Below are 25,535 nucleotides of genomic sequence, written 5' to 3'. Positions count from 1 at the left end.
ATGTACAACTGTATCAATGCTCAATAAAAAATTATCATTAAAATATCGATTAAATAACTTGATTACTTATAAGTCGTAAATATTTCTTTTTTTATATTGTATCATTTTAAAACTATTAAAATGAATTGATTGTCACCAAAGTATGGTGAAGTAAAACAAAACAATAATGCTTGGAAAAATATTTAAAAAAATTATTTTATGTATTGATTAGGAAATTTAAATAAAAATATTCACAATATCGTGTAACGAAGCAGTTCATCTGGAATACAAAACTTCGTGTCAACTGTCAACGTTTTGCTGTCAAAATCAGATCCAAATTCCAATTTGTATTTACTATTATTTTGTTATTTATTTATCTACTTGCCAATCTTGTCCTGACTTTGCATATGATATTATTTGGTACTTGGTTTATAGTTCATACAACTGAACTGAATTAATCATTGATTATAATTATACTATTTCAAGTGGGTAAAAGCTATAAAAATGTTAGGTGGATTGAGGCTAAAAGTGTTGTTTACTCATGAAAGGACTTGTTTTGCATATTTAAATCAAAAGTACAGCACTAACAATGTACAAGTAAGTTGACATTAAAATAAAAATATAAAATATTGCGTAATTTCTTTTTTTATTGGAATAATAATTTCATATATTTTTAAGGTTATGTTACCTTTGTATCCAGTAAGCCATAGTTCAAGGATACTAATTATTACTTGATTGGTTAGTAATTACTTAAATGTTTAATAGTTGTTAATATGAACCCAAAAGTCTATCATGTACATAATAATATATGAACAATCATTTAAACAATAAAATTTTAAAACAAAATTATATGAACAATGCATGACTCGAACTCACAACCTCTCGCGTTCCGTGCATTCTTAATGCTTTGTTTAACTCTCAGGTTGTTGCTTCATCTATAGGATCTACTTTACAGTTGATAACCTGCTCAACCAGTATTTGCATATCAGGAAATTGACTTGAGATGTAACTCTTGCAAGTCTTGCTTTGTTTTCAAATTTTATTTGTGTTTTCATCTTTGAAGTGAGGGTATCACTTTAAAAACAACAAATTAATTAATCAAACATTTTTTTAAATTTCAGTCACAGTGTGTCCAAGTGCTTTTTGGTGACAAGAAACTGTCATTATGGTTAGTATATAGTAATAATATACATGAAGGTGGTATTGCCTTGAACCCAATGCATAGCAAGCTATTGGGACTTGAAGAGGGCTCAGAAGTGTTTGTATCTCCTTGTGGAGATGTGAAGGTTCTAGATGAGCTGTATATTGATACAGACAGTTCAGATGATCAAGAGATTTTGGTATGTATTATGTATTTAAATCACTTTAATAACTGTCCTTTATTCCATATAAATAAACCTTTTTATTATTGATTTTATATAAAACAATAATGTACCATGTGCTATTAAGCTTTCTGTTCCGGGAAACTGATTGCGCGCAATAAGCCTCAGATCGGCGTGTTTTTGGTGCGCTCAGTATTCTATTAATGCATATTATTTTGCATGTATTAATTATCAGATTGCTTATAATTTGGATGATTTGAGTGAATCTATCTGAAAGCTATTGAAACAAGCTATAAGACCATGCAAAATAAATCTAATAATCTTATAAACAAAATAAGGATCAGAACTTGGTGAGGGAATAGTGTGCCGTACGACACACTCAGTTTTGGTGTATCTGTAACATCTAATGCTCTGGGGCACTGCCAATTTTATAGGGTTAAATCACATATTTTTAGTAGAACTTATATATTTGATTAAGTGGGGCATTTCTCCCTCATTATTTATTGTTTCTGTTAAGGCACATATCACAATAAAGGTGACACTCTTTTTCAAAAACTTGACCAATGAGTTACATAAAATATTACATATATCAACATCAACTCATATAATATTTACTTATGAGTAACACTTGTCAAATAGGATAACTATTTGTCATTTTGTTACATTCAGATATCTTTAAATTATGTACTTATACTGTTTTCAGGAACACAACGCCGAAGTTCTTCAGTTACGAATCTTAGATCAATTAAGACTGGTTGTTGCAAATCAAAAAGCTATAGTTTGGATATCCACATCATTACCAATTGTGTTTACTCCTAATCAAACTGGACTGCTTGTAAACCACAGTAGAATTGTTGTTAAGATAGATGCTTTTAATACATTCCATCAAAGGCGAGATACTATTAAACCAGTTTCTGAAGAAAATCATCAATTTAACAACATTGGTCTAATTAATCAAGGCATGCTTCAACCATATCTAAATGCACCTAAGAATTTAGTCCTCCGAACTTTAATAATAGATAGTGATGGAAAGAAAAATCTAATACATCCTTATACTGTTTTTATCCATGACGATCTGTTGGGTGATTCTTATAAGGATTGGACAGTAATTCTAGCTACAATGAAGACTATTCCTTCAATTTTACAAGAACATAATGAAGAGAGTGATAAAGATATTGGCAACCAACATACAGAAGATATTTGTGTAGAAATTGTGTCAGTAGATAATGTTATATTTAGAATTCTGTCACATGAAATATACAATAGAGATATACCAACTGTGCTCATACCAAAGTCTCTGAACTCTATTGTCAATTTTGAGAATGGAATGAAAGTGTTGTTAACAATTGTTGGTGATTCTGCTGAACAGCCAGAGCATATTGATTTGATAACATATACAGATGCAGTGCAATCAGAAACTGAAGTTATAGAAAGATTTAAGAAGTGTGTAGTGGATAATACACATTCTGGTAAAAAGTTCCTCATCAATGACAATATGGTGAAGCAAAATGTACATATATGTAATGGTTTTTTTAAATTTAAACTGAAGCCAGAGAGGTTAAAATACACAATGCTGAATTCAGAATCATTCCGACACTGTACAGTATCCGCAAAATGTTTGAGTGATGCTGATCTTGTTATACCAAAACCTGTGGCGTCAAATTTGGAATATGATTATAAAAATTACTGCACATCAATGAAATCTGTGCAAACATTAGTAGAAAAAGTAGTTTCGCATATATATTTTGAAATCTATAGAGAAGCTAGTTTCAAAAATGCCTCAGAAGTTAAAAGTAATATTTTGATAACTGGTATGTACCCATTGTTTATAATTTTATTATGAGATCAGGCAGCTTGAATGTGCATATATGTTTTAGAGTAAACTTAAGTTGTTTTAAGAATAATATATGAAAATAAAATAGATTACAGGCTTACTTGGTATGTATATGTGTTATATTGACGCCATGTGAGAGCTGGTAACCATATTTTTATTTCTATTCTCTACATCATTTTATTACAAATAATATTTAATTCACTGAAAACATATACAGTATGGACACAGCTTATATGAAATAAATGAAAATACAAGTCATACATAGAAGTATAGTAAAATTAATAATTAAATTCAAATCCCTAAATTATAAAAAAGAAATTTTCAAAGAAACTAATAATTATCAAAATTAAATAAGAAAAAGGAAAACATTGTGTTTAGACTACATACTTTGATCCCAAGGAACGACAACATATCTCACGGCGGCGAGTTGGCTGTTACTTCTCTTCTCGTAAACAACCTCTTAACTATAACATAATTATTAGCGAAGAGATGAAAATTGATTGAAACATTTCACTTGAACTTTAAGAAAGTTAAATTAATTAATACAACTTTAACTTTTTCAACAAAAACTTGAAACAATCTCAGGCTGCGTAAAACACTCCAGACATTCCGAAAGCTCGCATTAAACTGAATAACAAATTACAAACACTTAAATAAAATGGCGAAAATAAATAAAGGCGTAAATAGGGGCATACCCCACAATTCTAGTTTATCAATACTTTATTTACAATTACTAACCAACAATCTAAACGAGGCATTAAAAACTAGTAATTTTGTCTTATTCGAATGTTTTAATATTTTTAACTTAAGTTAAATCAATTAATAGATATCTGCAGACCTAATCAACTGGATTGTAGACCATTAAAGTTTGCTAATTTATGCCAGTTTTTAAAAGATGTCTTATGATCACTTGTTGATAGGTGATATAATCTAACATATGGTGGTTTCCACCTGAAACTGAGTTTAACGTAAATTTGTTATGATGGCCAATTAGGATAAATCAAGTTTAATACTGTGTACTATTTGATAATTTACTATGTGTAGATGATAATACAACATACTGAAACAAACATCCAGTTATATTATTAAAGTTAACACCTACCAGTGATGTTTAGTTTATAAATTGTTCCACTCTCAGGTTGTGGCTTCTTCTATGGGTTCTACTTTACAGTTGATAACCTCTTCAACCCCAATAATTGCATAACAAGAAATTGATTTCAGATGTCGCTCTTTCAATTCTAAACAATTTGTTATTTTTTAATTAATTTAAATTTGTTTGGTAACAAAAAATAAGTGGTATTAAAAATAACAAGTTGTGTAAAGTTTATATAAATGTTATTTTATAGTAAATGAACATTATCAAGACTTCACTAATATTATTGTAAAGGGTCTTTAAACAAGAACTTTGTTTTCTAAAATAAAATAAAACAAAAAATTTAGATGATGATGATTCAAATTTTTATTGTATTACAAAGAGAAAAGTTCGGCAATTATGAATGAAAAATGATATCAGGCAAAAGTCCACCACAACCACGCTGACAGAAGTCAATTCTTCATCACTTTTTGGCAAAATGTTAGGTCTATTTCGGCTATCACATCACAGATTTTGAGTTTTAAGGCTGCAATCTATTCGATTGGCTCCATATAGACTCTGTCCTTAAGATAGTCCCACAAAAAATAATCCAGTGGTGTTAAATCATACGATCTGGATGGCCACTTAACAGTTGAATTTCGTGAAATTATGCGATCAGCAAATTTGGTTTGCAATAAATTGATCGTCTCATTGGCTGTGTGACATGTGGCACCGTCGTGTTGAAACCACGTGTCAGTGATATCCATGTCATCAATGATAGGCCAAAATTGAATTGTTAACATCTCCCGATAGATTGACGGTTACCGCATTTCCAGCCTCATCTTAGAAAGAAAACGGCCGAATCACGCCTCCAGACCACATAGCGCACCATACAGTGACACGTTGAGCATGCAAAGGCTTCTCAATAATCGCTATAGGGTTTTCAGAAGCCCAAATGCGGCAATATTGATTGTTGACGTACCCTGACAAGTGAAAATGGGCTTCGTCTGAAAAAATACTTTTTTCAGAAAAACCAGCGGGTTGCTCCAGAATGAATTGAGTTAAACTACGGCGATGTGAATGGTCGGTTGGCTTCAATTCCTGCACTAGTTGAATCTTGTAAGGCTTTAAAGCTTAATCTTTACGCAAAGTTCGCCATGTGGTGGTTTGGTATAACCCAGTTGTTGAGAACGTCGAGAAATTGACTAATTTGAATCTTTTTCTACACTGTGGCTCACGGCTGCGATGTTTTCAGTTGAACGGCCCGGTCGAACACGCGTTGGTGTTGGCACATTTTGTACCGAGCCTGTCGACTCAAATTTAGCGACCAAATTCTTCTCAGAAGGACGATTATGTTGTCCGAAAATGTCACGAATTTTACGGAATGTAATTTGAACAGAACCACCATTTTCATAGTGGGTTTAAATAATTTTAATGCGATTTTCGGGCGAAATTGAATTCATTGTAACAATTGCCAAAGCATCTACTATATATATATATATATATACATCATCTACTATCTACATAATATGTCAAAAAACTAACTTTCAATGCTGTCATGTTGTTGGTTTTGCCACAATTAAAAAACAAAGTTCTTGTTGAAAGACCCTTTAGAAGTAAAATTTCAAGTGTTTTACACAGGAATTAAGATTGATGTATTATCTATTAATATATATGTAGTCTTTTAATTCGTAGGTATACTTATATCGATATCATCATCATCATCAGCCGGAAGACGTCTACTGCTGGACAAAGGTCTCCCCCAAAGATTTCCACGACGATCGGTCCTGCGCTGCCCTCATCCAACAACGGCGACCTTGACCAGATCGTCGGTCCATCTTGTGAGGGGCCTAGCAACACTGCGTCTTCCGATACGTGTCGCCATTCGATTATATCGATATGTATAAATATTATTCTGTATATGTTACAGGGTCAAGCGGCACGGGAAAAACAGCACTGTGCCACGCAGTCCAGAAGCAGCTGACTTTGTGGTCTCACATAGTGCAGTGCCGGTCGCTCAAGGGCCGCAAGGATGTGCCGGAGGTGCTCGGAAGAGCGGTGCTCATGTGCCAGCAGCGGAGCCCTTCCGTCCTCATCTGCGACGACATCGACGCTCTCGTGCCGCCTAACATGGAGGGAGCAACTCCTCAGGATATCGCGTACTACCAAAGGTTTGTTTTATTTTTACTTTCAAGAAATAATATTTTGTTTTAAAGTGATTTTAAAATGACTCTCACTTCTGGGATTGATTACCCAAATAAAACTGAAAACAAAATTTTATGAACGATGCGGGACTCGAACCTGGAGGTCTACTCCCAAAATCGACAACGATATATTCGGAACGATACGATAATAACCCGAATATATGGCACATACACTACTCTAACAAATGTTGGTATTCCATATCGTTTATCGTAACAACATCGTAACCATAGACTAATATTTTGATTTTTTTTTACGATGTTAGAGTGAATGAATTATGCGCAAACTTAGTATAATCTGTGCTATGTCGCTGCTAAGTGTCAAAAGTTAAAACATAGCTTAGGCGCATAGTACCATGCCAGATTGCACCACCAATTGCATCATTTACACAAAATGTAAATATTCAAAATTTATGTAATAATGTATATAATATGACCATTTAAAATTGAATAAAAAATACAAAAGTTGCGGATAATAAAATGTTAAAAAAAGTAACTCAACCCTTCTCATCGACTTCCTATTTCTCAAGCAGTCATTTGCATTACTTTCTACGCATAAACGATCAATAAAATGACTTAAATTACTTGGTAGTAAATAAATCCTGTTGAATAGTAAATCATATATAATTATTTTAATTTTATTTATTAAGTATGTATATTGTATGGAAAATATATCTATACAACTTTAAATGATAATAGCAACAACAGCATATAAGGTGTCATTGAGATTATCGTAAAAATGACGTTTGATTGATTGTTTGTCGAATTCAAATATTCGTCTCTGACATTTTCAACTAAGAGTAGGGTTAGGACCGATAATATCGAATAATGTTTCGTTCAATCATCGTTTCGACACTGAATACGATGTAACTAAGAGTAGGATACGACACAACTAATGCCACGATATATCGAATATCGATTTTAGCAGTAGGCCCCCTGCGACTTCTCGCGTTCCGTGCGAGCGCTCTTTCCAACTGAGCCAACCGTTTGAGTTACATATCGTTGGTAAAATCTTATATGCTTTGCTCAACTCTTTGGTCGCGGGTTCGAGTCCCGCATCGTTCATAAAATTTTACTTTCAGTTTTATTTGTATAAAAGGGAATCTACTAAGTTTCTGCCTCGGCTATTGTCAACTTCAGTGGCAGCCGCAACTTTGCAGCTAAAGGTGGGTATGGGTGAATAAATAAACACTTACGTCAGGACTACAAGGTTCGGAAAACACCAGTTTGACTCCGGAAATAATTTATCACACATAGTATTTTCTTTGATAAACGCGAGTGTTATACATTTAACTTTTCAGAGTATTAAAACGAGTATAATTGAAACAGTAATTTTAATGTTTTGCTTAAAAATGGAACTTTCAATTACACTAGTTTTAATCCTTTGAAAAGTATTTTATTTAATTTTATTGCACGTCGCAGCAGTCAGTAATATACTCTGTACCAATATACCACTAGCATCGATTGTATAGGTATCGCGCCGAACTTTCACTTTAATCGCTGTCACAAAATGAATCCACGAACCAAGGTGCTCTTCTATTTATAAAAGTAAGTATAAAATCTCGAATGTTCTCGTATAGAAAGAAGCACTAATAACAAATGATTTTGTAAGCATGTAGCATAGTATGACAAAGACAAGGTGCCTTTTTCACCGGAAGGTGACTATCGAATTGTCGCGAACTAAGTATGAAACGTGTCATGAATAAAATGTGAAAACTCGCATGAAATGTGTTTTTATACGTCGCTACTTATGTTCTCACTGACTGAAAATCACAGATCAAACCCTTGATGAAATCGCAGATCGTGTTCGGAATCCCAACTTCGTATTTCATCGTAGCAGCCAGTAGCAATGAAATGGGTGTGTGGGCGAGTTAGAAAGAGAAAAATATATGTTGTTGATGCGTAATTATACCAAGAAGTGAGAGTTATCACTTAAAAAAAAAACATAACATATTGTTTAGATTTACAACAGCGACATCTCAAGTCAATTTCCTAATATGCAAATATTGGGGTTGAGCAGGTTATCAACTGTAAAGTAGATCCTGTAGATGAAGCCACAACCTGAGAGTTGAACAAAGCAAACAGAATTTTATAACGAGGCGGTACTCGAACGGTTAGCTCAGTTGGTTAGAGCACCGGCACGGAACGCCGGAGGTCGTGGGTTCGAATCCCGCATCGTTCATAAAATTTTGTTTATCAAATTTTATTTGTGTACATGTAATTTTTTCAAATTCTTTTCTAAAACATATTTTTTCATTTTCATGGCGGCCATCTTAGAATTCGTCATTTTTGAGTTTCTAATATACGCTCTCATTCAGGTTTATAACAGTTACTAGCTGACCCGGCAAACGTTGTTTTGCCATATAAAGTATAATTCACGCGATAGTTTTATAAGTAATAAAATATTGCCTATATTATAGCCTGTACATCATTTTGTTCTATTGTCAATAGTTTTTGCAGCGCACGCAAAAATAGGTTTTCGATTTTACACCTTGTGATCCCTAATTTTGAAAAAAAAACATAGCCTTCCTCGATAAATGGACTACCCAACACTGGAAGAATCATTCAAATCGGACCAGTAGTACCAGAGATTAGCGCGTTCAAACAAACAAACAAACACTGCAGCTTTATAATATTAGTATAGATAAACCTTAAAGTTAATATTAAAGTTTCTGTTAGATACTCTTGGGGTGCGGATCCCTAAAAAGTATTGTATCTGCTCCCATGTCTACCTCTGTCATGTTTGAACATTTACAGATTAGCCGTTGGGATCAAACAGTTGCTGCAGACGTGTGCCGGCGTGTGCGTTCTCATGACGTCACTGGGCATGCCCGCGCTCCATCCCACGCTGCGGAACTTGGGCGGGAAACCCTTGTTCACGGCGCACTTTGAGATGCCGTCTTTGGATCAGGTAATAAAAAAGCTTCGCCACGAAAATGAAAAAGTATGGGAGGTGTAGTGTTGTGGCCATGTCCTTTGCCATGATAGAAATTGTTCATAGTTCTTCTTCGGGATTTTCAACTAAGCTTGAAAAAAAAGCACTACACGTTGAGTAATTGTTTGTTTTTGATAAATCTAAAAAAAATACAAATTCCAATATTACCTACCTACTGGGTATACTATAATATATATACACTAGCCGTTCCTGCCCGCTTCGTTGGGAGAATTTTAAAAGGAAATAAATTAATAAAGGAGCATTGGAATTCGAAGTAGTGATACACCATCTAGGATAAATTTCGCATCGAACGGTGGTAGTTTCATGTCGATACGATCAGTGGCTTAGGCGTGATTGAGCCTCAAACAAAGACCATTTTGATTACATATACTCGTATAATATAGATTGTCTATTTTGGGAATTCTATCTGTCAACAATTTCTATGTAACGAGTAAAATATTAATGAAACAGGAAGAACGAGCTGAACTGTTGAGACATCTGCTGAACGACAAGATCCGTGATTGTTTTGTTGTGGAAGACGATGACGTAATCAAGATGGCGGCCGACACGGGAGGGTCCAACGTGCGGGACGTGATCGACTACCTCAATAAGATTATATTTAAAGCGGTGAAGAAGAAACGTATGTCTTTACATAAAATTATTATAGGTACTTATTAAACATATAAGACGTTCTTAGTTACATTCCTATGAGTAAAAAAAAATATAAAAGTAAATCAAGTGTTATAAATATCTAAAAAAATGTATCTATACAATAACTTTATATTACTTCTATTGGATGTAATAAGTTTCAAAATGAAAGTATTTACAAACAAATTTCACGTCTTTGACTGTTAACATAGAAAAAAGAGTACAGCGTACTTATTACCCGACCATATAGCCGAATAGTTAGTGACCCTGAGTACTAACCTAGAGGTGCCGGGTTCGAATCCCGGTAGGTGCAATCATTTGCATGATGAATATGGATGTTTGTTTCCGAGTCGTGGATGTATCTTATGTATTTTTGTATGTTTAAGTAAGTATACTGTATTAAATATAACATTATTGTCTCGTACTCATAGTACAGGCTATGCCTAGTTCGGGGCAAGATAATTTGTGTATGTGTGTGTGTGTGTGTCAATATTATTATTATATTAAATTATAATTCTTAATGTTCCCAGATAGTTTGTTGATTCGTAGAGACTGAAAATTTCTACATTTTTTTATTGTATGTCTATAAGAATTTGTTATTTTTTAAGGGATATCCCTCACTTGTGGGGTTAATTATACAAAATAAATTTGTTACCAAAATTTTTTGAACGTTGCGGGACTCGAACCCGGGACCTCTCGAACACCAAGATTACGAACCATGTGTCACTCGAACGGCGGTTAACTCAGTTGGTAAGAGCGCTTGCCGGAACCCGAGAGGTCGCGGGTTCGAGTCCCGCATCGTTCATAAATTTTGGTTACAAAAATAATTTGTGTCTTTAATTAAAAAAAATTCAGAGAAAGAAGATATCGTCAAGCCTAGACTCATAGACGAACCAAGTGAAGCGAGTGAGAAGAGCAAGCAGTTTGATATCTGGGCTCCTGTGGGAGGTATGGAGGATGTCAAGCGACAGCTGACTGAGTGCATATTCTGGCCCATTATGGTAAGGATGACTGTGCATCCCTCTTTTTTTTATAGAAAAGAGCAAACGAGCGTACGAGTCACCTGGTGTAAAGTGATTACCGCCGCTCATACGGCGTGGCCAGCCTTTAAGGAAGGTGTACGCACTTTTTTTTGGTACCCATGTCGTATCGTCCCGAAAACACCGCACAAGGAAGCTCATTCCACAGCTTTGTAGCACGTGGAAGAAAGTTCTTCGAAAACCGCACTGTGGAGGACACCTCTTGTAACCATGGCACATTTTGTTTGTGACTTTATGAGCAATGTCGTAAATAATTTTCACATATCTCTAGAATTTCTATAATGATTTGTTTGTCTGTTTTGATGAAATTTCTAAATGAAAAACCAATCTAGTCATTACTCATCTATGTCATTCCCTTCGCATGAAGCTCCATCTTATCCAATGTTTTAGGCCAACTATTCAACTATTTTTGTATCAGTAAAGCAATGAATCATCTAAATTCACCAGTATAGCTCTCTCACCCAGATACTAAATTAATTTTACATTAGACATGTTGGGAAATGATGGCTTAAGGTGTGACATGATCAGATTATAATGGACTGAAAAGTAGCTGAAATAACTATAAATAATAAAAAAGCTTTCGTGACACTTTTATGTATTAACGCAAGTGGAAAAAGTGAAGGAAGTATAGTCAGTACCGTGGGACATGGAGGAAGAAATAACAATTTATTCCCTGGCAAGAAACTCAGCGGGCTTCTTTTTTTTTTTTCATAAAAATATGGTTACAATGTCATTAAATACATTCAAATTCAATTCGTACAATAAAATTTATGGCTCGCGAACAAGCCCCGGACGTTTTCCGCGGTAGGCCGCCTCGGCCTATAGAGTTTTTGCAGAGCCACCGTCAGGCTGAACCAGCATCGAGCTCTCAGCTTATCATGAAGTCGAAGTGCCTAACGCGGTTTATATTATAAGCCAGTTTTGCATGAGACTTTACGTTCGGAAAGCTATAGTCACCACTGCCATTATATTATTTCTCCGACTTGTACAAAAAGGAAAACGAAAACAAATTACAGGCTGTCCAGAGCAAAAGAGTTATGGAGAACGCCTTTCGCATTATAAGTTCTGTGTTCAGAACATTGAGGAAAACCTTACTATTAGGACCAGAAAAAAATTCCATCGTTGGTAGAACAAGGCAAAACGCAACCGACTTGAGTGCGCGCGGCAAACTTCCGAGGCGCTTTTGAGCATAGACAAAAACTGACAACGTTCCAACGAGCGAGGATTTGCCGTGGGCAGCTGTTCGCTCAGTCAGTACGCGGCTAATGGTAATGAGACCGTGTTCCAGTACCCGGCGCTGTTCAGGTCGCAGTCATGCGGCATCATGCTGTACGGGCCCCCGGGCACAGGCAAGTCCCACATCGGCTCCTGTCTGGCGCGGCTCACCAACATGAGACTGATCTGTGTCAAAGGGCCCGAGCTACTCTCCAAGTACATTGGGCAGAGCGAAAAGGCGGTACGAGATGTGTTTGATAAGTAAGTTATCATTTTATTAGGTGTACACAGTTAGGTATTTCTACCTACAAGTACCAATAGGTAGAACCGTTGAATCTAATAATCATAACTCACTGATATCTACATTCGTGTTTTAATCCCCAATTATCAACAGTTGCATACAAGACTTTATCTACACCCATAATATGAATCCTCTATAAATGATTCTGAAACAGTTAGCTTACTAACATGCTAACATTAAAAAAGTCAGTCCTAGTAACCATAATATCATCTAAATTGTAAAGGAGTGTTATCATGAAAACGGATGATATAATGTTGTACTGAATTTCATTACAACACTCATTTGGATGAAGTAATGGTTATTAGGACATTGGATGTTTTAATGTTGGCAAAAAGCTAACTGTTTTAGAATCTTTAATACAGTATTTAAAGCATGTGTGTAGATAATAGTATATGGCGATACAAGTGACGCGGACGCGATGGACTCGGGTTGCAGACCGAGCTGTAGGCGAGGGCGTAAATCAGGCGAGTGTCTAGTGAGCAAGTTGCTCACGAGTTTCATACATACTTGCGAGGAAAAATATGTATTGCCTAGATTGGTCAATAAGTGAATGTACAATTTTCGAAATGATATTATTCAAAAAATGTAAATGGATTTTCAGCGACATAAAACCTCTTTGTTGTTACAAAAAAAAACTGTATTACCCGGTTAAATTGAAAATGCTCTGTTTACTCTCATATTATTTGCAGTTAGGTACTAACTAGACTTTGTAGGGATAATTCTATTATGCACTAGTGTGTTATAGTTCGGTTTATGGCCCTAAGAACGATGTTATAAGGCTTACTGTACCAGCAAGTGTGTTGAAAAATAATGTTGTATACACCTATTAAACATGCACTGTAATTATAATTGAGTAACAATGTATGATGGTATAACTGTTCCAATAAATAAATGAAGAGAAATTTCTGTCTGTCGACCTGCCCATGAAGTAGTTATCTATCTGAAAGTGTTATAAAAATCACAGTAGATGCATTAAATATCGCGCATTATAAATAAAAACATAAAGATAACGTTTAATTTCAATCCCCCTGAAAACGAGTTCTGGAAAGGTCTTGAAACGTCGGGTTAACTAAAATAATAATAAAAATGTAACTTTTACGCAAAAATCTAATGTAAAAACACAATAAAACGCGTTTTCATCCTTTAAAAGTGTTTATTTAAACATAAAGATCAACATTTTCCTCAGAAGTGGCAACATTATATTTCGTTTCAGAGCGGAGATGCAGCGGCCGTGCATATTGTTCTTTGACGAGTTCGACAGTCTGGCGCCCAAGTAAGTATATTGTAAGTGACATGCTTCTATGTTCTTAATGTCTTTCGGCAATCATCGCATTTCCGAAGACAGACGAATGATAATATATCGTCCTTTTCTTGTGATGTAGGCGGGACTGCCTATGTAAAGATTTAAATTTAGTTTAGTATGAAACGTGCAGTGATTTGACATAAGTTTGAAAGAGTAATTACAATATGGCGATGAAGTATAATCCGGCCAAGTTTGAAAGCTAATAGTTGCTTAAAACGTAGTGGATTTCGGCTATCTCCGTTGTTTACTATATTATAGGGCAGTGCGGCCGATATTAATATCATCTTTGTGATGCAGGAGACGGCTATTCGCGATATTTATAACCTAGGTCCTAAATATTCATTAAGAGAAAAATAAAAGAAATAAACATTTTGACTGTTGCTTCCCAATATATTCTTGAGAATGTTGAATATGTTCATAAGCACATTGAAGAATTTGCTAGAAACTGTGACAATCAGAATGTTACCACGAGGAATAAACATAAACTTGTGATGCCTATTACTCGGTTAAGTCGAGTTAGTAAGTCTTTTATTGGGCGATGTATATGCTTTTCTACAATAAGATCCCAGAAAATGTACTAATCAAATGTGTTACGAAATTTAAAAACATTTGTAAAGACGTTTGTGTGGGAAAGGTTACTATAGCATAAACGATTTTCTTAATGATACCACAGACTGGGAATGAAGCGAACACCCTCAGGCTATTATAAATGTTTATTGTACATTGTAATCCATATTTTTATATAAAAAAAAACACTGAGTTTAGTGCGCACGTTCTTCTCAGGTCTGAGGCAGTCTATTTTGAACGGGTGGTAGTATTTTATGTCCAATAAGTGAATTTTGAATCCTATTTTCATTAAAAAATATTTTGAATTTATAGCAGTCATCTATCAATCACTGCACGTTTCATATAATTGCTTGTTTGAGTATTTTCTTAGAGAGTGTCGCTAGGCTGTTCTGAATGTAAGTTATGTTTGAGACGCGGGCACGACTCGACGGGCGTGACGGACCGCGTGGTGAACCAGCTCCTGGCCAGGTTGGACGGGGCGGAGGGCGGCGCCGCGGGGCCCGTGATGGTGGCCACCTCGCGCCCCGACCTGCTGGACCCCGCGCTGCTGCGACCCGGGCGTCTGCACTCGCACGTGTACTGCGGCCTGCCGCACGAGGTACTGGCGTATACAAGTATCCAACTTTAACTAAGCCAAACAGTGCAACAACAACGAATGCAATACAAATAGTACAATTTGCTGAGCCCGACAACAGATTTCTCCATACCTCAATGAAGCAAATACTTTAAATATGGATGCTCATAGACGACTTCATTTAAACACGCTTCTTTTTGGTATTATAATGACAAAAACGCCAAAATATTTATATAATAAATTGGAATGGCTAGGTCAGCGCAGCCAGTTAAATTTTGAAACAAGGTTCGCTTTCAATGTCCTGTCAGTCCCACTCCATCATTCCGCCTCTTTTGGAGGAAGTTTTAGGTACAGTACCACCAAGTCCTGGAATGATATATAAAAGCGCCTTGTAATAACTTAAAATGAAACAACTCACATGTGATTCCTGTAGCGTGGCAACAGAGTGTGGGCGACGGTGAAAACTTCACATCACTTGACCCAACGCCAGTGCCCTCACCTTCTTCCATTATGTCAATTATTCTTAATAAGTGCAGCATTTTGAATAAGTTGTCATTATTACCCTTATTACAATCTTCAATTAATACATTAATATAAAAGTATTTGACGATCTAAACAGTTTGTTATTTTAAAATGTTATGCCTCACTTCCGGGTTTAATTATACAAATTAAATTTGTAACCAAAATTTATGAACGACGCGGGACTCGAACCCGCGACCTCTCGGGTTCAGTCCGAGCGCTCTTACCAACAGAGCTAACCGTTCGAGTTAAGCATGGATCGTAAATTTTGTTCAAGTCTCATTTGAACAGCTTCCTTGTGCGGTGTTTCCGGGACGATACGACATGGGTACCTTCAAAAAAGCGCGCACACCTTCCTTAAAGGCCGGCAACACTCTTGTGATTCCTCTGGTGTTGCAAGAGAATGTGGGCGGCGGTGATCACTTAACACCAGGTGATCCTTACGCTCGTTTGTCCTCCTATTCCATAAAAAAGAAGATCAATGAATTGTAGAAATATTTATCTACACTCATGCTTTAATGATTCTAAAACAGTTAGCTTATTGCCAACATTAAAACACCCAATGTCCTAAAAACCATTACATCATCCAAACGAGTGTTGTAATGAAATTCAGTACAACATTATATCATCCGTTTTCATAATAACACTCCTTTGGATGATATTAGGTAGTAACCTAGTATTAACTAGGACTGTCTATTTTAATGTTAGCAGTAAGCTAACTGTTTCAGAATCTTTTAGAGCATTCATATTATGGGTGTAGATAAAGTCTTATATGCAACTGTTGATAATTAGGTATTAAAACACTCATGTGATACTATTAACCACCCACATTCGTATTTTAATACCCCTTATTACACAACAGTTGCATGAATATCATTCACCTCTTCGACCTGTACCGTTGTCGTGTAGAAGCAGCGCTACGAGGTGCTGCAAACGCTGGCTGGCAGTGTGTCGGTGGACGATCGCGTGGACCTGCGCGAAGTGGCCGCGTGGACCGAGGGCTTCTCCCCCGCAGACCTCAAGTCGCTGCTGGTCACCGCCCAGCTGGCCAAGCTCGAGTCGCTCTTAGTGAGTTCAACTCATAAAATACAACTGTACAAAATTCAAGTTCATTTTGTATTTCGATTTGAAGGACACCGTATCTAGTGACATTGCTTTTAACTAGTTAACATTGCCGGTAACATTATATTGGGGATACCAAACTCTTAAAATCTATACTACCAAAGCTTACAATGCTTTGGTATGGACTACATTTTACACACACGCAATTGGAAATGGATTTCTGAAATCTTTGCAGGTACGTTTTATAAAACCCAGCATTTTCCAAGACTTTAGGGTAATGTTATCGATATGTTGAATAAAACATTGTTTTTTGTCTATAAGTATACCAAGATTACGAATTATTTGTTTCGTCTTCGATATCCGGAATCCATATTGAGTCAAAGCCTTGCTTTTCAAGCGTTTTCGATGCTAGCGACATCTATCTCCCTTCCGGTTTGTGCGTGCAGTGCCACCTAGTGTTTCTTTTACGGACTAAAGTTGTTAAGTTGGAATGACGCACAAAATCTTTTCCTCATTATAGCGTCGTTTTTCGTTGCGTTCACATCGATCTAGCTAATTTAGTAAAGCAAATTAAATTTAAAAAAGTTATTTAAGCTCTACTTTGTCTCCCTTCTAAATGGAGCCTAATTCAATTAGTGGAAATATAAGTGCTTCAAATAAAAGAAGATATGAAGAAAGAAGTAGCAAAAAAATTCGTCATCGAGTTCCAGTTCGGAGAGTGAATCCAGTTCAAATACCGATAAGCAGCAGGGAAAATCACACATTCGTAAGTTGAAACGAGTGCGCCAAGTAAGTGATTCCCAATTTGAATTATTATCACAACAAGTTGCTTTCTTAACAAATATCATTACCCAATCTCAATCAGATATGATTAATAATCAGTTTAATTCTGCGAATACCTCACATACAAAAAACCAATCTTGTTTAGAGGTTGCAACGTCGTGTTGAAATAATGTTCCGATTACGTCATTAAATTCTGATGTACCCTCAATGCAGACATCGGGTTCTCAATCGTGTTCGAGTTTCTCATTAGTGCCCCCAAATAACGATCAGGATAAAAATCAACTGGTTTTAGCCGAGTCATCTACTAAAGATTTAATTGTAAGGAATGGAATTCGGTACGGTTTGCTGAAGTACAAAAGAAATACGTTACGACACCTGGATTTGTAGAACTAGAAATTAATGACGAGTTAAAACGTTTTGGTTCTCAATCCACTGAAGAATATCGCCAATATCTTTTAGAACGTTCTTTCTCTGCTATGACGAATGCTCTTTTGACACAAAAAGATGAGTTGGGTAAAATATTACAAGAAATAATTGATTGGTCTGCAAATAAGGAAACAAATCTAACACCTACTTCACTGTTTCAAAAAATTAATCAATCGTTTAATAAAGATTCTACTAACATGAAAATTACGGATGATTTAATACAACTTGCTTGCGGTAGGCGAGCTGATACCATTCAGAACCGTCGCGAACTGCTTCTTAAACAAATTCCTGATGAGCATCATTCTGAAGCTCTGAGGAAAATCCCACCATCCGCAGAGTATTTGTTTAATAACGAACAAATAAATATCTTGATTCAAAAAATTGGGGGGGCCGAGAAATTGTCTGCCGCCAGATCAGCAATGCGTACAACACAGGGATACAGCAACAGTTCAATTAGGCAACCTCAGAGGAATGATAATATTCCTAAGCCTTCCACAAGCAAGCAACTGAATGAAAAGCCATTTCGTAACAGCTCTAAAAGAGGAAAAATTATTAAATCAAAATCATTCTCAGATAACAGATCCGCATCATCGAGGGGACGACAGAATGGAAAACCAAGAAAGCACCGTTCTGACTCCCCGACTAGACATTTCAACCGCCGTGCATGACCCGCGAGCATTTCGGGGTGGGTGTCTAAAGCAATATTATCATATCTGGAAAGAAATTGGAGCACCACCGCATGTCTGTCAAATCTTAAAAGGTATGCGCATCCCTTTTATGTTGAAACCACCCCTAATAACCCCAAGTCGTCTAGTACTGGAATGTTTCAAAACCAAAGAGAGTGTTCCAATGACCCAACAAATAGAAGTGATGCTCAAGTCTCAAATTCTAGAGGAAGCGGAAACTTCTCCCAGTTACCTTTCAACCCTTTTTCTTGTCCCGAAGTCGGATGGATCGGTTCGACCGATATTCAATCTCAGAAAGTTAAACGAATTTTTAAAAACGAAGGAATTCCATCTGTTCAGCCATTTCCGAGTGCCACAGTTTTTACAGAATCGAGATTGGATGGCAAAATTAGATTTGAGCCAGGCTTATTTCCACGTGCCGATTGCCAGAGAACATCGCAGATTTCTGAGACTGAGCTACAAAGGGAAACTGCTCCAGATGACCTGCTTACCCTTCGGCCTTTCCTCAGCACCAAGAACTTTTGCCACAGTGACAAACTGGATCGCAGAACATCTAAGGTCACACAACATAAGGTGCGTTGTATATCTCGACGATTTTATGATCGTAAATCAAAATCGCCGGATACTTTACGATCACATAGCTTTTGCAGTACACTTCATGCAGACACTGGGATGGACGATAAATTTCGACAAATCTGTTCTGGCTCCGACTCGTCAATTAGAGTTTTTAGGAATTCTATGGGACACCGAACACAACACGAGATCCTTGTCAGAGCCGAAGTGCGCTACGCTCCGCAAAGCACTTCAGAAACAGATGTCGAAAGGCAGTTGGTCCCTCAAACAGGCCCAGTCCCTACTGGGGAGACTCAACTTTGCCACATTTGTGATTCGGAGAGGAAGGCTTCATTGTCGAACGTTTCAATATTACAGTCGACAGCTTCCAAAACTACACCCTTACCAACCGTTTCAGTTGCCAGAACCTGCCGTGACAGAAATGAAATGGTGGTACAACGCAGCCTCCGGTACGACACCGATTCACAGTCCCCCGTTCTCCCATCTCCTAACAACGGACGCCTCCGATATGGGATGGGGTGCTCAGGTTGGACAATCCATGATCAAAGGTCAGTGGACAGAGACACAGAAACGCTGGCATTTAAATGTTAAAGAGCTATATGCAGTTTTTGCAGCAATATCGGAAAAGAAGGATCAATTGCCCCAATGTCACATTCTGATCCAAACCGACAACAGCACAGTGGTAGCTTATATCAACAAGGAAGGTGGGACCAAGTCAAAGAAATTACTCAAATTGACAAAGAAGTTACTGGTTCTCCTAGACGAGTTGGACACATGCATAACAGCTCAGTACTTCCCGGGGCGGTACAATGTCGAAGTAGATGCCTTGTCACGCCAAAGGGGCCTCTTGCCCGAATGGCATCTGACAAACGAAGCCACTCAAATTATATTTCAGATGTGGGGAACTCCAGTCGTGGACCTGTTTGCATCAAATACGGCACATGTAGTGGATTGTTACGTAACGAGAGACACTCAAGACAGTCAAGCTCTATTTCACAATGCGTTTTGTCAACAATGGAACTTTCGGCTAGCATGGTTGTTCCCCCCGCCAAACTTGATTCCTCTGGTATTGCAGCACTTAAACGAGGCTCAGGGTCTTTACATATTGATAGCCCCACAATGGACGAGATCCTTCTGGATAGCCGACATCCAGCGCAGAGCAATACAAGCCCCGTTTTGCATTGCAAATCTTCACATAGTACTGGTAGAGACAAGGACGTGGATGCATCCACCTCGAATACAAGAAATCCAGTTGGAAGCGTGGCTGATTTTGGGTGGTCAGAGGTAATCGAGGATTGGTCAGAAGAAGATAAAGCCTTATTGCTATCCAGTTGGCGAAAATCAACTCAACACTTATGCGCCAGCATGGAGAAAATGGAAAGAATGGTGTGCTAAGGGTTCAACAAATTTTAAATTTCCTTCTACTACAGAGGTGGCACGATACTTAGCTTACCTCCACAATGTAGAAGGACTGGCCTATAGAACTATACTTGTTCATAAATCCGTGATTTCAACTTTTACCAATATCACCAATAACGATGAATTTATCTTCAAATTTCTTTATTAAGCATATACTAAAAGCAATTTCGGTATCACGAGTAAAATCTTTAAAACCCCCTATTTGGGATCCTAAAATTCTTATAAGTCATTTATCTAAAGTCAATCCTAATGAAAATAATATGTTTGAAGTTTCTAAACGAACTGCAATCTTGTTATTATTGTCGTCCGGCAGAAGAGTCCATGATCTCACCTTGCTGCATATAGGCTCAGGAAACTTTATAGATGAAGGTGATTCAGTCTTGCTTTGGCCAGTATTCGGCTCGAAAACTGATAAGGCTGATCACAGACAGTCCGGGTGGAAAATGCTTAAGAATACCAACCAAAAGATCTGCTGTGTGTACTGGATTAGACGTCTGATACAGGTATCACAGGAACGCCGTGAGAAAGGCAACTACAGTCATTTCGTAGTCCACGACCTGCTACGAGGACAATAATAGGGGGCTGGGTAAAATCAGCACTTAAAGATACAGGAATTAACGCCCCACCTGGTTCAGTTCGTTCGGCAGTTGGATCCTTAAACTGGTTAGAAAATTTTAGCATCGATCAGATTCTGTCTCACGGGAAATTGGAAATCAGAACACACATTTCGGAAGTACTATCAGAAACAAATCATTCCTAATGTTAATAATCAGGAGTCCCTTTCCTTATCTAATTATTTTGATGCTGTCAAATAGATGATATTTTGATCTTTAATTATTGTATACCAATAATTAATATATCGACTTTAATTAATTTTCATTTAATTTTATTTATGTAAACAACACATTATAGCATCATCGTAAAGAGTACCAGGAGATAATAAACATATCACTCAATATGGATTCCGGATATCGAAGACGAAACAAATAATAGAGAGTTTTAACAAACAATAAAACTTACCTATTATTTTTTCTGAGATATCCGGAATCCAGGTAATGTCTACCTGGTACATTGAGTCTAATAATGAGGAAAAGATTTTGTGCGTCATTCCAACTTAACAACTTTAGTCCGTAAAAGAAACACTAGGTGGCACTGCACGCACAAACCGGAAGGGAGATAAATGTCGCTAGCATCGAAAACGCTTGAAAAGCAAGGCTTTGACTCAATATGGATTCCGGATATCTCAGAAAAAATAATAGGTAAGTTTTATTGTTTGTTAAAACTCTCTATTAATGTTGTCTGTTCCAAAGGATAATTAATAACGACGTAATATAATGCAGTCTGAGTTTTTAGTGATCTTGACATGGACACATTTTTTCGGATTAAGAATCATTTTATGTACATTACACCAGTTGCAAATATTATCCAGGTTTTCAAATTATCTGCGTACATTGAACATTTACTCTAATTATCATTAATAAAAGTACTGGACCAAGATGTGAGCCCTGAGGAACGCCTGACGTAGGAAAAGGTTAACTAATTGTACCTGTTTAAAGTAACCCTCTGCCTTCTGTCATTTAAATAAGACTGTTACAAATTTAATAAATTACCATGAATCCCAAAGAATTTTAATTTTGAGAGAAGTATATCGTGGTTCACTTTATCGAACGCACTAGAAGAACCCAAAGAAAGATCCGTCACATAACCCAAAACGTTACGAAGAGCTGACTTGTCTGACAAAAAAGCAGTGTATCTGCCAATTTTTGTGATAATGTTTCATTTGAGATCTTGCGTCACACTGCCGGCGCCATTTTAAGCAATATACTAATAATATACTGAGGTTATAAAGATCAGAGGGGTAAAAACGAATAGGGCTCGCCTACGCGTCCAATGGTTAATTCTTTGAAGCCGACGTGCGGTAGTAGGTTGCCATAGTAACAAATCTAAATTCAAAGTCTGATTGTACTCACAACTTTCAGGTGAGCAGTGAGGAAAGGAAGTTGGAGTCTGTGGTGATATCGAAGGAAGACATTGAGAGCGCGCTGTCTGAAACGAAACCTTCCCTCTCCCACCAGCAGAGAATGTTCTACGATATGATGTGAGAACCTTTAGTAAATTTATTTTTAATTTCCTTTAGAAATTCATGATGCTTCTAGCGTTATGTAATAGGTTATGCAATTATAATATGGTGGTAATTAATAACAATTTTTTTTCAAGCTTGTTCACAATCTAAGCGTGCGTACAAAGTACACATGTTAGAAGTGAAACCTGTATTGTGGATGAATCTCTAAACTGCATATGAAGTCCTGGAACATGATGCTAGGATGGCATATGTTTTCAACCGCTATTAGCCGCCGAAAAACACTACTATCACCACCATCGCTACCATATTTATGTTCTCCTGGTGTCGTCGTGCGCATGATGTCAGAATACATTCATGATATATACTCGCGTGATACATAAAACAATATCTTCTTCACTGTCGTTGTGCTTCGTCTGGTTCCTATCTCATTTCCTACCACGTATCTTATGAATTTATGTGTCTGTTTTGTTTTTCTTTTCACTGTCGTTGTGCTTTCGTACTGTACTGTCGTTTCATCAAGTTTTCACTTCAAACAAAAATTTCAGCTACAAGAGGTTTCGTGGGGAGCCGCTGTCTACGGAGCAGCGGGCAATGTCGCTGCAGATGCAGCGGCAGAGAGTCACTCTTGCCTAGCGGATGCAGCTGTCTTCTGCGATCTGCCAACATCTCGCTCGTTAGATCATCTTCTGACCAACTATTTAAACAACGACAAGTTCTTGTAACTCCTTTGATATTTCTTCTATCCCATAAAAGTATTAAGTAAGTCTTGTGACTCCATTTACTTAATAGGATGAGAGATCTACAAGGAAGTGCGAAGATGTTCAGCTGATGGTAATTGATACTCCCTGCCCATTACAATGCAGTGCAGCTCAGGATTCTTTAAAAACCCGAAATTTCTGAGCGGCACTACAATTGCGCTCGTCACCTTGAGACATAAAATGTTAAGTCTCATTTGCCCAGTAATTTCACTACGGCGCCCTTTAGACCGAAACACGTTAATGTTTACACATTATTGCTTCACAATAGAAATAGGCGTCGTTGTGATACCCATAATCTAACCGGCATCCTGTGCAAAGGAGCTTCCCACTGGTACATGAGTACAAGGTAAATTTTCTCATCAGATAAACCGGCACTAAACGAACCACGTCATGGGGTGAATTGAGACGATTTTGAAAGCCTTCCAAAAATATGAGAGAGATATATTGTAAATATAGTATGGACTAAGGCGTTCAAGCCGGATAGTTTTGTAAGACTGGGTTTATCGGTTGACAAGTTTTTTAAACGGGGTTTAGCGATTTGAATACAATTTGTCAGTGTTTAAAAATGATCAATACAAGAGTTTTTATTAATTACATTAAAATTATGTTTTTTGATCACAAAAAAAGCAGAAAAGTTACGTAGAAATCTCAGATCATTTATACGTCTAGATAGATTATGATAGCTGGGAAAAATTAAATTTAGAATTAGCTTCAATTTTGAGCAATACACGCACACTAACCCAAAGTGTCATACAAACCGCGAGTGTAAGACGTAGCTTGTCACGCACACTAAAGTCATAAAGCCTGGCCTGTTTTCATCGGTTGTCTAACAGCAAGATATTATCTAGACGTATAAATTATCTAAGGTAGAAATAATTAAATGCATTAATAACTAATACAAACACTTCATAGTCAACTTTAAGTTAAACCCTTAAATTTAAGGACAAATCAATAATAAACGTTTAAAGATCAGTAATGTGTAAACTACTAGTGACTAGTGTGTTAATAGTGAAGACGTAGAAAGATTAACTTCCCTGTTGCTATATTGGTAAAGCGGACACGTTAACTCGTTTGCGGCACATCTGCAAAGAGGATGTAAATACTAATAAGAGGCGGGAATGCCTAAGTAATTATTAAAATTTAGTTTAGTATGACACATGCAGTTATTTGATGTAAGTTTGACATAGTAGTAATTACAGTATAATTATAATTATTATATAATTATAATTCGGCAAGTTTGAAAGCGAACGGTTGCTTAAAACGTAGTGGAATTCGGCTATCTCCGTTTTTTTACAAGATTATAACCGTCATCTGTCAATTTATCAATGACTGCACGTTTCCTACAATCGAGTGAATCGGTTTTTTCTTAGAGAGTTTCGCTGTGATCCACGACAAGGTGACGTCGAACAAAACTCTAGTTTTAAAATATATAATGTTCTCAGTGTTTTTAACGTTGAAGTCAAGGTGAATTGGCATAAACTGATCTTTTAGAAGAAACTTCAAATGTCACTTTGATACTACACGAAGTAGGTATTTGAATTGCGCGCGAGAATTTATGAAGCGACCAATCGGTGATGAAAGTTCAGGGGTTGATAATAATCATCTCAGCCACTTCTCTTTATTCTTGTCTATTCACTCATGGTATAATATTAAGTTTTTTTTAAATTATTTATTGTAATGATTTGGTTACAGGTCGTAACGGTATGTTGTTTAACATTTATTATTATTAACATTCAGAAATATATCATATACTGTAATATTCAATATAAAGAGAAGGATAAAAGTAATTTAAATAATGTATTTAACTTCTTGTTGTTCTCTGGTGCTGGAACAACTCACTGTCTAAACAATTTGTTGTTTTTTTTAAGTGATATCCCTCAGTTCTGGGATTAAACAAATCAGACCATAGTATGTCTAATGTCAAAAATGGTATGCGTCATTCGGGTAGTTGTTACCAACAATATCTATGGTACTATATGTTATAACCTAACACAAAATATGTAAATAGCTTGATGCTTTTGTGCTAAACCCATTTACCAAATTTGAATATAAATACTTTTTATTTGTATTGTATAATTTTAGTTGACACATATACCTAATATATAATTTATCGTTGTTAAAACGAAAGGTTGAGTTTTAAGTACATGTTTTATATATTATGTTAGTGGCCATTTTGTTATGTTTTATATTGGTGCTATGATTGGTTCTGTTACAAAATAAATATCGTTAAAATGG

At 36.5% G+C, this 25,535-nt stretch overlaps 1 protein-coding gene and 1 non-coding gene across 3 annotated transcripts; one reads left to right on the top strand and one right to left on the bottom strand.

Moving 5' to 3' along the window:
* Positions 1-311: 311 nt before the first annotated feature.
* Positions 312-25,535, top strand: LOC126969142 (peroxisome biogenesis factor 1). Of its 2 annotated transcripts, XM_050814455.1 has the most exons (13): positions 312-576; positions 1,101-1,319; positions 2,005-3,112; positions 6,138-6,378; positions 9,166-9,319; positions 9,815-9,983; positions 10,847-10,992; positions 12,320-12,507; positions 13,761-13,820; positions 14,829-15,015; positions 16,420-16,578; positions 22,439-22,557; positions 23,088-25,535. In XM_050814455.1, exons 1-13 carry the CDS (start codon positions 484-486, stop codon positions 23,173-23,175), a joined length of 2,931 nt encoding a protein of 976 aa, XP_050670412.1. In that variant the 5' UTR covers positions 312-483; the 3' UTR covers positions 23,176-25,535. The 2 variants fall into 2 exon arrangements, with proteins under 2 accessions (XP_050670412.1, XP_050670413.1); XM_050814456.1 differs by lacking the exons at positions 16,420-16,578; positions 22,439-22,557; positions 23,088-25,535 and having other exon boundaries at positions 13,761-13,831; positions 14,886-14,906.
* On the bottom strand, positions 15,682-15,755 carry Trnas-uga (transfer RNA serine (anticodon UGA)). The gene has a single exon. It is a non-coding gene; the product is annotated as a tRNA-Ser (tRNA).

The sequence above is a fragment of the Leptidea sinapis genome, chromosome 17, assembly GCF_905404315.1.
Source record: "Leptidea sinapis chromosome 17, ilLepSina1.1, whole genome shotgun sequence".
Classification (NCBI taxonomy): domain Eukaryota; kingdom Metazoa; phylum Arthropoda; class Insecta; order Lepidoptera; family Pieridae; genus Leptidea; species Leptidea sinapis.
The sequence above is the reverse complement of the archived record's forward strand: the minus strand, read 5'-3'. Positions and strand labels throughout refer to the sequence as shown.

Coding starts and splice junctions, on each gene's coding strand:
- LOC126969142 (XM_050814455.1), top strand. CDS start 484: ATGTTAGGTGGATTGAGGCTAAAAGTGTTGTTTACTCATGAAAGGACT. Junction 12,508..13,760: donor GTACGAGATGTGTTTGATAA/GTAAGTTATCAT, acceptor ATTTCGTTTCAG/AGCGGAGATGCAGCGGCCGT. Junction 15,016..16,419: donor ACTGCGGCCTGCCGCACGAG/GTACTGGCGTAT, acceptor GTTGTCGTGTAG/AAGCAGCGCTACGAGGTGCT.